This window comes from Sinocyclocheilus grahami, unplaced genomic scaffold (assembly GCF_001515645.1).
Source record: "Sinocyclocheilus grahami isolate Dianchi unplaced genomic scaffold, SAMN03320097.WGS_v1.1 scaffold1130.1, whole genome shotgun sequence".
Lineage (NCBI taxonomy): Eukaryota > Metazoa > Chordata > Actinopteri > Cypriniformes > Cyprinidae > Sinocyclocheilus > Sinocyclocheilus grahami.
The window spans coordinates 297855-311125 of NW_015506309.1; the positions used below are offsets into that span (position 1 = coordinate 297855).

Genomic DNA, 13271 nt, shown 5'->3' on the forward strand with positions numbered 1-13271 from the left:
ACATTTGGGCGGCATTATGCTAATATTTCCACATAGTGATGTAGATATGTGGGGGCGTGTTAGAATGAGCCATTTTAGGGGGGTGTGGCAGAGTCTTAACTTTGATAAAGAATATCTCTTTGGTTTTGAGACTTTAGTCTTTGCAACTTCAGGGATCTTATCTATGCACAATCAGCTTGTAACACTCCAAAGAGAAAGGAAAACTTGAAATCGCATCATATGACCCCTTTAATATAAAATTAAATTATAACATTACCTTTAATGTATGTCAATCCCTTTTCTTATGGAAACCTGTTTCCCACCATGGAATTTAAAAAAAAGAAAGAAAAAGGTAATTGTGACTTTTTATCTTGTATTTCTGACTTTTTTCTTGCAAAATTGTGAGAAACAAAGTCGAATTTGTAGATTAAAAAGTTGCAATTCCCTTTTTTTTTTCTTTTTTTTTTATTCCATGGCAGAAATGGGCTTTTATATTTTCTAGACCTAGTAGATCTGAGTAACATTTTCCTTGTTTTCCAGGTAGGTCTCATGGCATCCTACATTCTGTGGGCTTTCTCTCACAGTTTTACCATTTTTCTGCTGTCTCGAGTGGTTGGAGGAATTTGTAAGGGTAATGTCAGCCTGTGCACTGCTATTGTGGCGGACCTGCCTTGCCCTAAAGCAAGAAACAAGGGAATGGTGAGTTATGGTCATCATTATCTGAAATGAATGTTTTACATTTTAAGCTTTTATCTCTGGAGTCTTTTGAAGATTTAGGGTTTGTTTTCTTCTGTTTTCAGGCAATGATTGGTGTCGCTTTCTCCTTGGGGTTCACACTGGGTCCATTAATGGGAGCATACTTTGCTCTGAGACTCAACGACGCTGAGGTGTTTTATCAAGGCCCTGCCTTGCTGGCTGTCCTTTTTTCTTTAGCAGACCTGCTTTTTATTTTCTTCATGCTGCCAGAGACTTTACAAAAGGTCAGCACGGTGACAACTAGAAGCTAACTTTTAATAATCAGTTTATTTAGTGACTAAAATAATGCTCTTCAGTTATGTTGTAATAATGTAATGTAAGTATGTAATTGTCAGTGAACACATTATGCTTGAATATTTTAGTGACATTTAAAGCCAGCATGAAATGAATGAATGTCAGGATACAGAAAAAAAGATTTGTTGCTACTTTCGATACATTGTGACTTTTATTGTAATCACCTCCAGCTTAGTTTTAATTGTTAATAGAATTGTCTTTAATTAGAAATGTAATGAATGTTTTTCACGACTCAGGGTGCATCAGAGTCTTCAGGTATTCAACACTCTGGAGATCTTATTTTCCCTGTTGCACTTTTCAAGTTCACTGCCCTCACAAGAACACAGAATCCACCATCTGAGCAAAGTGAGTCCATAAGCTTTCAGCTAACTTAAAAGTCTTAAATTTGACCAGGATGAATAACTGTCACAGCAATTGATTGTGATGATTATTTTACTTTTTTTCCACAATAGAAATGCTAAATCTTAAGGCGCTTGGATTGGTTTACTTCACATATCTGTTTCTCTTCTCTGGGTTGGAATTCACCTTGAGCTTTCTGACACATCAGCGCTTCCAATTTTCCAGGTAAGGCCTGAATCTATAGCTAACGCAACAATTCTTAACATCGCAACTTCCAAGAGCCTCTAAAAAACAGCTAAAAAAGGCTGTGGTTACTGCTTCCACACATCAGTTGCCTGCACAACAGCATTCAAATTGTAACATTATAAAGCACACCATTGTCTTCAACTGATAAACTGTCCGTAGCAAATCTAGCTAATCGATTTTGAGTTCAGGGCCCAACTTAAGCCATGAGATATGACTCATGAAGTTGTGACATCTTTTGAGTGTATTTGGATGTAGGCATGAGGAACAAGGAAGTTTGGGCTAATTTATTATATATCATAAACAACCAGAACAAGGGAAAGAGGACAAAGGTTGAAGTCAGGTGTAGCTGCCCCTAGGATAATATATGATTTCAATTTACCAATTCACTCTTGCACAGATGTGTTTTGCTTAATCAGAACCGCGAGATACACAATGTCAGACACAATGATACCAGTGTGTGTGTGTGTGTGTGTGTATCAAAGTGCAGCTGAATCCTGTGGTCTTGCCTGAGGTTTTTAAAATGAAACTCTGCCTTCTTCTGTCATAGCATGCAGCAGGGGAAGATGTTCTTTTTCATCGGCATTACCATGGCAGTGATCCAGGGTGGATATGCCCGCAGGATCAAACCAGGTCATCAGATCCAGACTGTTAGCGTGGTAAACTCTTTCATGCATTACTGGATCACGAGTCAATCAAAATTTCTTGCTTTTTTCTTGGAACTCTGAATATTATTTAATGATTAACTACTGAAAGGCCTGCACATTGTGACTACATATCTGTGTATTTCAGGCAATTATATCACTTATACCAGCATTCTTGCTCATTGGAATAGCATGGAATTTGACACTGCTTTATTCTGGCTTATTTTTGTACTCGTTTGGTAAGCAAGTATGCATCTGTCAGTATACAAACACATTATTATAAGTATCATCTAAATATTTACTTATTGTTTTTGTGTTAGTATTTGAATTTGTAAAAAATTTTTCAGCTGCTGCTATTGTTGTTCCATGCCTTTCAACACAAGTGTCTGGACACGGTGGGATTTTAATATTTTTTTCCTGTGTCTAGTTTTGTCTGAGCTTTATTTTCTTAAGTTAACCATTCTGTAGATTTTTTAAAAAACATTATTTAAAAGGATAGTTCACCAAAAAAAATGAAAATTGACTTGCTTTCTTCTATGGTACACAAAAGAGGATATTTTTTAAGAATTGTGATGATTGTGATGTTTTGATTACTACTACTACTACAAATATATATATAATTTGTTTTCTTGTTTTGCATTGCAAATTGTAAATGATGCCAGAATTTTTATTGTTAAGTGAACTGTCCCTTTAATAATGATCGTAACATCTCTCACACCTCTTTTAGTTTGAATGTGTGATGGTGTTATTGATGTCTGTGTTGGTTTGTTAGGCTCAGCCAGTCAGAAGGGGACAGTAATGGGAATCCTTCGGAGTCTTGGAGCTTTAGCTCGAGCACTGGGCCCTACTGTGGCTTCTTCAGGTAAAAAAATAAAAATAAATAAATTATATGTAATCTTAGAAAGATGAAACAATTATTTGTATTTATGTTAACAACCCTAACAGTAACTTACAATTGCAAGGAAATCATTTAAATCAGTCTGTACCTTTATTTATTGCAGTTTACAGCAAATATTAACATTGTTTAACTTTTTTTTTCTCCAGTGTACTGGTTGGCTGGAGCAGAATTATGTTTTATAATCAGCTCAATGTTCTTTATAGTCCCTCTGATTTTACTGAGCCGGCTGAGGAGACAGAAGGAGGAATGAGATAGAGAGTTTTAGGATTCAGTCTTGTGTCATAAGAGGGCCAGACCTCTTTTTCCTTATTGAAAGGATTAAAGTCCACTCAAGAAAGTTCCTCTTAAAGTGTTTACAGTGAAAAACAATAAAAAGTACTTGTGCTTATGGAAATTTGTTTATTTGTTTAAAGAGACGTTAAATAGTAAGACATGTCACAAATGTATTTTTTACAACACTTAATTAACACAGAGGTCAACAGATATGCATATGTTTATGCCTCTGTGTCAGTGATACCGTTTTATAAGAATGACATTATATGTTTGGCTAATGTAGCTATATATGCACTGGTATATATATATATATATATATATATATTTATGTGTGTTTATATATCAAAATATGTGGATACTAATTGTATCTTTTCAATCAGATTTCTAAAAAAAAGATTAATAAATAATGATGATTAATGTCTACTGGAATGTTTTATTTATCTTTCTTTTTATATGAACTTGCATGATGTTTTTTTTATTATTATTAATGCAAATTCAACATACAAGTAGGAATAAAAACACAAGAATTCCTACATTCAGCTGTCAAGCCAAAGTACAATGGGAAGCAATTATATTAGTATTTAATAAGAGAAAAAAAAGTATGATTATTAGGAAGTTCCAATATATTTATTTATTGCAGATGTTTTGATCGTTTTCTTTTTAACAGACGATGAAATTGTATCTAAAAACAAATTCAATTCTTGCTTAAATACATTAAACTATTGTTTACATTTCACGTATTTACATTTATGAATTTAAAACTTACCAATAAACAAAAGTAAGTTTATGCATAAAGTTACTTTGTCCATATTTTTGTTATTAATCAAAAACTAAAACTAAAAGAACACGTCTATAAGATAAAGAAAAGTCACCTAAAACATTACTTTTAGACCACATATTTTTCCTAGGTTTATTTTAAATGCTGAGAAAAATAAATACATAAAATACAATAATAAAAAATGAACAAAAATATTTTGTTACGCAGGTCGTCGACTACATTTTGTGTGGAGTAATGTCTTACTATCAGACCATCTTCAAAATAAAAGTCCGCGCACCGACTGCTCTTGTTGACAACTTTGAGCTCAATCTTTTTATTCGACCTACCAGTTTTACATCTGAACTGAACGGAATACGTCTTTTTAAAATGGAGTTTGTTAAAGGCTGGAAGGTATGAAATATTTTACTATCTGTAAAATATATCGTTTTTATATAGTTCATCATCATCATGACTGTGCTTACACTAGCTAACAGTTACCTAGAAATCCCATATGATCTGACACAGAGGAGCTGCTGGAAGCTGTCGACAGCTAAACATGCGACACACTGGCCCTCTATCATGTTGTTTCACATATAAGCTTGAATCTCAGGTGTCTTAAGTTTGAATCAAAGAAGTTTGCTTGATGTTGTAGTAGCTGGCTGCTGCTAACCTATCCAATCCAATATGATCTCCTTACGACAGCAGTCCTGCAAAAACCTTATGTACATTTACTTATGATCTCTTAAAATAATAAACGTCGGTGTGTAGACAATATTAAACTGTAATATGAAAGTGACTTTGGCTGAACTTTGGATTATGACATAAGACTGTTAACTGAGCGGTGTTTAGTCTTTAATTTGGTTGCTGCGTCATTATTTGTCATTTACATGGATTCAGCGTCGTTTGTTTAAACGCAGATTTGTGCACTCCATAGTGATTTTTTTCAAAGTGGTTATTTTATTTATTCAACTTCGTTTCAGCTCATGCATGTTGTCTTATAACTGGTCTGATCTTTGAACCTGTCTCTGTGCTCACAGATAATGAAGGATGGAGTTTTGGATCCTCTGAATTTGGTTGATTCATAGCCTTCCACAGCAAGACAAAATGGAGGACCACTTAAAAAGGTAAAAAGAACTGACTGTGTGGAATCTGATTTTATTTACCAGTCAGAGCAAGCCAGCATTGAGAAATGATTCATTCATTTATGTAACGTTAGATTTGTGTTCAAGTTCAGTGGCCCCAAAAAGTGTTGGGATACTTAAAATGTATGAAAATCTTTGCATTATATGTCAAACTATTAAACCAAGTGCTTTCTGCAGATGTGATAGAATGACCTTTTTTTCAGACCTAACTTCACTTTCACGGGGAGACCCGTACATGATAAGCAGGGGGGAGAAACAAGATATACTGGCCACAGCTTATTCATTTGTTCCCTTGTTTTGGCTAAAATCATTGACATGATTTAAATAAACTAATAAGGGGGAATAATTAGTACAGCATGGCCATGCATTAATAAGTTGTGGGAACAAATTCATAATTTGTGACCATGATATGTCTCCGTATTTTCCTGAGCCATTTTTGAAATAACTTTAAACCAACTCATCAGGTTCACACAGATGTCCAATCAAAGTAATCACAGGTGTAGTTCATCAAATCCAAGGGATAGTTCACACCAAAAAGAAAATTGTCATAATTTACTCGCCTATATGTTGTTCCAAAACCCATAGGATTTTGGTTAATCATTGAGAAACACATTTTTAATGAAACCTGAGATGTTTCTGTCCATCTATTGAAAGTCTGGGTAAACAAAGCATAGATCGAAAAAGGCCATAAAGGCATCGTAAAATGAATCTAAATGAGTTGAGAGGTTTAATCCAAGATCCGTCTGCACTTCCATGTTTACCAAAGGCGGTGTGCTTCATGTATGTTGATCATTGTTTAGATGTAAATAAAAAAGCCCAAATTAAACCTGTTCATCATGTAAAGCGATCATATCTCTTCACAAGACTTGGATTAAATCATCAGGACTCGTTTTACAATGCCTTTGTGACCTTTGTGGATCTTTTAAGTTTTGGTTCTTTTACTGTAAGTCAATGGAGGGACAGAAACCTCTCAGGTTTCCTTCAAAATATCTTAACTTGTGTTTCTAAGATTTACCAAAGTCGTATCAGTTTGGAACGACATGAGGGTGAGTAAATGATGACAGAATTTTCACTTTTGGGTGAACTAATTGACTATGAATATTTTCCGCTAACATTTGACAGCAAAAAAGTGTAACAATACTTGTATTAATTTTGAACCGTATATCAGTTGCTTTTAATTGTCCAACTGCTTTTTCGCACATTGCATTGGAGAACTAACGAAATCTGTGCTAGTTTTGACTCGTTGTATGATTTTCAGTTTTTAACTTTAGACTTTATTGTACACAGAGCTCCATATAAAAACAAGACATGCCAGTCGTCACCCGAGGACTGGTTCAAGAGTAGGCAGAGATCAGTAGACAATCAGTATGACGTGGCACAAAGGACAAACCTCTACAACAGCAGCTCTCACACCAACAAGTGCGCTGATCTCAAAACCCGCAGTGGTCTAAATGATGATTCAAACAAGCAAACTGGAAAGGTCTGATCCTAGTATGGACATTTGGATGATTTGAATCTTTGTTACTGTTGCACTTTTGAAAGCCTAATAAAGTTTTTCAATCTTTTAGTTATTAAAAGACAACAGAGCTGAGTCTTCCTCTCAGGACAAAATAATCAGCAGGAGATCAAAAGACAGAGGTGTTTATTCCTTTTAAGAAGACTTCTAATAATAATTTCCTGATTAAATTGTAATTGGAAGATTTGGTTCTGCTTCTAGGTGACAGAGGGACCAAACCTTCCCCAAACCCCGCAGAGAGAGCCAAATCAGCCATTACATGTAGCAGCACATTTGAAATGAAACTTGCCGATTTCCCTGAATTGGGTGATATCACACCCAGCAACCCTACAGCAGCTTCCCTGCACCAGGAATCATGGGTACGCGCTGGCGCAGTCACGCCAGCAGAGTGTCAGAGTTCACCAGCACCCCTTTGTAAGGTAACTTTCATGCCTGGTGATTTGGGCCAAAGATCGCATTGTTCTGTTAAAGCACAAGCTGTTACTCAATGAATCTTGGCAACGTTTGGTTTTTATTCTTATTAGATTGTACCAAAACGAAGAACCAAGTCGGCACAGCTAGTCCCGTCCAGTGGAAAGTGTGACATGTCATCAGCTATCACAGCAGGTGAAGATGTGCAAACATGCTTCAGAAATCAAAATAGACCCTATTTATTTTCTTAATACATATCTTTCTTTGTCTTATGGTGTGTTCAATCCTCGTATTTGCAAGTTAGGAAGTTGTAATTACGATTCTTTAAAAAAATAATAATAATCATCATTTATTTAACTTCTACACAATGACAAATAAAAAAAATGCACATCAAGTGTGTTTTGATATTTTTATGTTTTTATCCAATTTATGAAGGGGTTGTAAATTGAATCATTATATATTCTGTTGTAATTGTACATTGTTGTATTTTGAGAATGCAGCATGCTAGTTTTCCCGTAAATGGGGGGGAGCAATAATTTCATTCATTTCAACAACTCCCCTATATTTTTTTTAACTGACACACCCCTAACTCAGGGCTTAAAGAGAGTTTCCCGCTCACAAGTATGACATTGTAGTGGGATTCATGTGTGTTCAGCTCATAAACATGATCGTTATGACATGACTTGAACACACCATTATTTTGTTGTTGTTCTTTTCTTATAGAATATTCAGTTTCACATCATATTACAGAAGTGGGTTGTAAATCTTTTTAAATTAGATTTTTAAGTTAAAATTCGATCCTAAAAGAATTAAATGCATCAAATTGTTTAAACCCCAATTTGATTTAGATCAGGACCAATCCAATCCCACCGGATCTTCTGCTCAGTCCTGGGCAAACATTGCTTCTCAGCCTCCCAGAGTCATCCAGAAAAGCTCTAAAGCCAACAGATTGTCTCAGGTAAACTGCTGCACTGTTGATCAGCATTTTGAACATGTACTATACAAAATAGACACAATTTATGCTTTTTATTTGTATTTTTACTGTATCCAGGAGGATTTAACTACGCAGCTAGTTGAGCAGACAGAGAAGAAGAGGAGGAAGAAAAAGAAGAAATCCAAAACAGCATCTGAGAACGCAGAGGAGACACTAGAGGAACATCTGATACAGCAAGAGCCTCCAAAGTTTGAGGTAAAATATGTCAAATCTGTGATTTTATATTTTCTGAAATTAGATTTTAGGAGTTTCGTGTTTAAATTGTTGTTTGTTGGAAATAAATTGCTGTATAAATCAGTTATTGTAAACTACGTAAATCTATTTTGGAGGCTTATTTTTTATTTTTTTATTTGTATTTTATTTATTTTGGAGGATGAAGAGGAGTTTCCAGACCTATCACATGCATCTGTGAGTTAATTATTTTGGCCTGAGCACCATGCCAGCAGTTCATATAAAATGAATTTCAAAGACTGAAATATGCACCTGTTAATTGTATCATCCGTAATTATATTGATTCAGGAACTCAAAGGACATTCAGTAGCACAAAAAGAGGGATTGTCCCTACACAAAGCCACTACACCCGCTTCTTCCTCCAGTGACACTAAGAAAACACAGGTTGGTATGTTTCCCCAGTGCGATGTTTAAACCCCATCAAATCTAAAAGGATGTAGAGTAAATCCGAATGTAAAATTAATGACTAAATATTTTGTCTAAGAAATGAGACGGTCACACATTGTAATTGCTTCTTATCCCATCTTATCTCAGCAGACTAGTCAGAAGAAGTCAAAAGTTCCTGTACAGCTTGACCTTGGAAACATGCTGACCGTTCTTGAGCAGAAGCAACAGTCTCAAAAATCCACACAAGACCAGCGACCACTAACACTTTCAGGTATTTGGCTGAAATATGCAAGTCGATACTCTTTTATGCATTTAAAGACTTTGTAGGAAACTATGATGTTACTCACTATGTGTAATAAAACAATTAATATTGCTGGTGTGTTAGTTGGAGGAGCTCTGCCTGTAGTCCACAAAGAACCTTCAGTTCAGAAAAAACCATGGCAGCAAGAGAAGACACCGCACAACCCGCTGGACTCCACCTGTCCATTAGTGAAGAAGGGAAAACAGCGAGAAGTTCCCAAGGCGAAGAAACCAACACCACTCAAAAGAGTGAGTCCAGTGTCCACCTAAAGTTGTGGTGTGAGAATTGTGTGCCACTGGTGTCATCTAACACAACTGGAGTGTAGGGTTGTGACGGTGAGGAAATTTTCCCACCGGTTAATCAACGTGTGACAACACCGGTAATACCGGCATCACCGTGGGGGTGGGGGCGTTCCCTCTTTTTCTCGCTTTACTTCACTTTTAAATAGCTTGTAAAAGCGGTGTGTGCGCATTTTACTTTCACTTTCAAATAGCGGCAATTCGGCTTAAAGCAGTTGTTCGTTTTTAGTTTGTTTGAATTTTCCCTATTTTCCTCGCTCTCCTTCACTTTTAAATAGCTTGTAAAAGCGGCGTGCACATTTTACTTTCACTTTCGAATTAGCGGCAGTTCGGCATCAATTGCTTGAATGCAACAACAAAATACAATGTCAAACTCACTTATAGCCTATATATAAAACATATAACTTTTATTAACAAAACAAATAAAAATACACCATGCTAAAGGGCAGGCTATGCCTAATATAAAATAACAAATAACTTGCATAAAGTTTAAATAGGTATACAAAACTGGAAATAGGCTAAGTAAACATGTATAGTATATAACCAAATAAATAAGAAACGTAGAACGTTTATTAGCAAAACGAGTAAGAAAGCTTGGAGGCACGGCATACACCTTGATGTCAAATAAAATAAATAAATGACACAAAGTTTAAATAAAGTAAAAATCAGCAAACAATGTGGAACCAATTAAATATAAACGAATGTTTAAAAAAACTTCCAAAATCACCTTAGATAAACGGCAAAAGTCAACAGGCTTTTCAAAATATTGCCAAACAGGCACTTTTGCATTTTGTTTCTAAACTAAATCATCCGCGATCGTCTTTTCTGTCTCACCTCACTCTTCTTGTCAGTCAGATGCGACTGTCGTTTGGCACTGAATGTTTAAAAAAACTTCCAAAATCACCTTAGATAAACGGCAAAAGTCAACAGGCTTTTCAAAATATTGCCAAACAGGCACTTTTGCATTTTGTTTCTAAACTAAATCATCCGCGATCGTCTTTTCTGTCTCACCTCACTCTTCTTGTCAGTCAGCTCGACTCAGTCAGTCAGATGCGACTGTCGTTTGGCACTTTGAGCAGCCGCGTTCAGTTTTTAATTGTAGTGTCTGTTCTTTTACTGAACTAAATTATTTTTATTACTACAAAAAAATCAAAACGACGGTGGGGGTCGGAGCCGCGGTGGGCAAGTGACGTAACCGGTGTTGCGGCTTAACCCCGGTATCACCGTCAACACCGTCTATCAATTCGTAGTCAAGCCTACTGGAGTGTCATTTATATTTGGTGCAGAAATTTCAAAATTCCTGTGAATTTTGAATCCATATTTGATCCGAATTCTTAAAGATGTTTTGCAATTTGAACAATTGAGGTCATTCTTCGGGAGAGAGAGGAAAGGAAACAGAACCGCCTGCTGGAGGAGAGAGACCCAACCCGAGTGGCCACTGAAGCTGGTGAAAACGAAACCAGTACTAGTGAGAATCCTTCTGAAACGAGCCTCGCTGACCATGACCAACATCTTCACACAAGTATGAAACACTGTAATATATTACAGCACTTGTGATCACAATGTGATCGTTGTAGGCAATTACTGAGGTTGATCAGAATATGAAAAGTTTTAGTGTTGTGTAGCTTGGTAGCATCAGTGTTTTTGTTATATGTACAATGAAACTCATCAGACATAGATGAGATGCCTGGACTCGTTGGGACTGAGGAGTCAGAGAGTGGCCAGCCTGGTTCACCATCTCATCACAAGTTGGATGACAGCGTGTCAGAAAATGCAACACTAAAATCCTGGAATCCCAATCTTCCCAAAATCCACAGCGAGAGTAAGAACCCCCCCCCCCCAACTTGTATTGTTCCCAAAAAGGCTTGAATTCGTGATTAAATAAATGTCTAATTTTCAAGTGATAGAAAATAGATTTGAGTAGTAATAACAATAATTTATTATAATAATAATAAATTAATAAAAAAATAATATTAATTATTATTATTAATAATAATAAATCAATTAAAATAATATTAATTAATAATAATAATATATTAATAATAATCATGTTGTTTTTGTTGTTGATATACATTTTATAGATGATGTATTTCTTTGTGCTAATTCTACAGCTACTGCAACCAGGTGCTTAGAAAAGATGTAGATGAATGTGTGAGCAGCTTACTGAAGGAGCTGGTGAGGTTTCAGGATCGTCTTTTTCAGAAAGACCCCATGAAAGCCAGGATGAAGCGCAGGCTGGTCATGGGCCTACGAGAGGTGCTGAAACACCTCAAACTCCGGAAGGTCAAGTGCGTCATCATCTCACCCAACTGTGAACGTATTCAGTCCAAAGGTAAAGTGAGTTTACAGCACCGAACTCACATTTCCATTCATATTGCTGCTGTAATTGTTGCTGATGGAGGGCCTGTTGTGTTAATGTAGGCGGCCTAGATGAGGCTCTTCACACGATCATCGACACATGCCGGGATCAAGGCATCCCATTTGTGTTTGCCTTGTCACGGAAGGCGCTGGGCCGCTGTGTTAATAAAGCTGTTCCTGTCAGCTTGGTGGGCATCTTTAACTATGATGGCGCACAGGTAAGTACCAGAAGTTTCTGGTTATAGTAAATATCTAATTCTGTGCATTTTGCTGATTTCTCTTTATTTGATGGCCACAGGACCACTATCACAAAATGATTGAGTTATCGGCTGAGGCCAGGAAGGCCTATGAGGTGATGATTGCAAATCTGGAGACTGCATCACCGGAAGAGCAGGAGGAGCAACAGGAGGCGGAGCCATCAAGAGAACCTTCTGGAACTGAAGAGCCAGAGTACAGTACGTCCTAAATAAAGACCTAAAAATAGCATGAATTTATTGCTTTTGCATGCAGTACTGCAATTTCGTTATCCTTTTAGTTAACTATTGTTAAACTACTCCATTAACTGTTAAATATGTAAATGTTTAACTTAGCTGTTTTGTTTATAGGTAGGTTAGCCATGTATGTATAGATGCATTTTTGTAAAATTATATCTGTATGGTGGTTGGTTGATATGTGTAACACGAGATAAAAATAAATTGGGAAAAAAAGATAAAATCAGATCAAAAGTGACAGAAGAGACTTTTAGCTTGTTATAAAACATTTCTATTTCAAAATTATCTTCTTTTGAAGTTTTGTTCATCAGTGAATCCTGAAAAAAAATATTAAGCAGCACAACTGTTTTCAACGTTGATAATAAGAAATGTTTGTTGAGCATCAAATCAGCATATTCGAATGATTTCTGAAGGATCATGTGACACTGAAGACTGGAGTAATGATGCTGAAAATTCAGCTTTGTAATCATAGGAATAAATTACATTTTAAAATGTATCCAAATAGAAAATTATTTTAAAGGGGTCATATGATGTTGCTAAAAAGAACATTATTTTGTGTATTTGGTGTAATGAAATGTTTGTGGTTTAAGGTTCAAAAAACACATTATTTTCCACATACTGTACATTATTGTTTCTCCTCTATGCCCCGCCTTTTTGAAACGCGTCGATTTTTACAAAGCTCATCGTTCTGAAAAGCGAGGTGTGCTCTGATTGGCCAGCTATCCAGTGCGTTGTGATTGGCTGAATACCTCAAGCATGTGATGAAAATGTTACGCCCCTTACCATATTGTGATGCCCTGTCCGGCCAGAGTGACGATTCAAAAACATGAAAACCCATTATAAACGAGGCATTTGTTGCATCCAGTGGGGACATAATAACTGATTATAATGACTTATACTGTCTTTTTACACGTTGCGTTGCATCACGCCGCGTAAACATAAAACCATGTCTGCATTT

The 13271-nt window shown here is 36.1% G+C and overlaps 2 protein-coding genes across 5 annotated transcripts in view; both read left to right on the plus strand.

Moving 5' to 3' along the window:
* Nucleotides 1-3739, plus strand: part of LOC107567137 (major facilitator superfamily domain-containing protein 10) — a 4597-nt gene extending 858 nt beyond the window's left edge. The window contains exons 3-11 of the mRNA XM_016252758.1: nt 520-678; nt 780-968; nt 1266-1374; nt 1482-1593; nt 2162-2270; nt 2404-2494; nt 2603-2650; nt 3028-3117; nt 3300-3739. Coding sequence (XP_016108244.1) covers nt 520-678; nt 780-968; nt 1266-1374; nt 1482-1593; nt 2162-2270; nt 2404-2494; nt 2603-2650; nt 3028-3117; nt 3300-3403 — 1011 coding nt within the window. The 3' untranslated portion in view covers nt 3404-3739. The remainder of the gene's footprint in view (nt 1-519; nt 679-779; nt 969-1265; nt 1375-1481; nt 1594-2161; nt 2271-2403; nt 2495-2602; nt 2651-3027; nt 3118-3299) is intronic.
* A 729-nt stretch (nt 3740-4468) lies between these two features.
* LOC107567135 (selenocysteine insertion sequence-binding protein 2-like) lies at nt 4469-11690 on the plus strand. Of its 4 annotated transcripts, none has more exons than XM_016252753.1 (15): nt 4469-4594; nt 5221-5307; nt 6613-6805; nt 6894-6963; nt 7043-7260; nt 7366-7447; nt 8086-8210; nt 8304-8441; nt 8619-8654; nt 8766-8861; nt 9012-9135; nt 9250-9413; nt 10830-10986; nt 11137-11286; nt 11576-11690. In XM_016252753.1, exons 2-15 carry the CDS (start codon nt 5288-5290, stop codon nt 11605-11607), a joined length of 1605 nt encoding a protein of 534 aa, XP_016108239.1. In that variant the 5' UTR covers nt 4469-4594; nt 5221-5287; the 3' UTR covers nt 11608-11690. The 4 variants fall into 4 exon arrangements, with proteins under 4 accessions (XP_016108239.1, XP_016108241.1, XP_016108242.1 ...); XM_016252755.1 differs by having other exon boundaries at nt 9015-9135; XM_016252756.1 differs by having other exon boundaries at nt 8101-8210.
* Nucleotides 11691-13271: the final 1581 nt, after the last annotated feature.

Coding starts and splice junctions, on each gene's coding strand:
- LOC107567135 (XM_016252753.1), top strand. CDS start 5,288: ATGGAGGACCACTTAAAAAG. Junction 7,448..8,085: donor GTCATCAGCTATCACAGCAG/GTGAAGATGTGC, acceptor AATTGTTTAAAC/CCCAATTTGATTTAGATCAG. Junction 8,655..8,765: donor CAGACCTATCACATGCATCT/GTGAGTTAATTA, acceptor ATATTGATTCAG/GAACTCAAAGGACATTCAGT.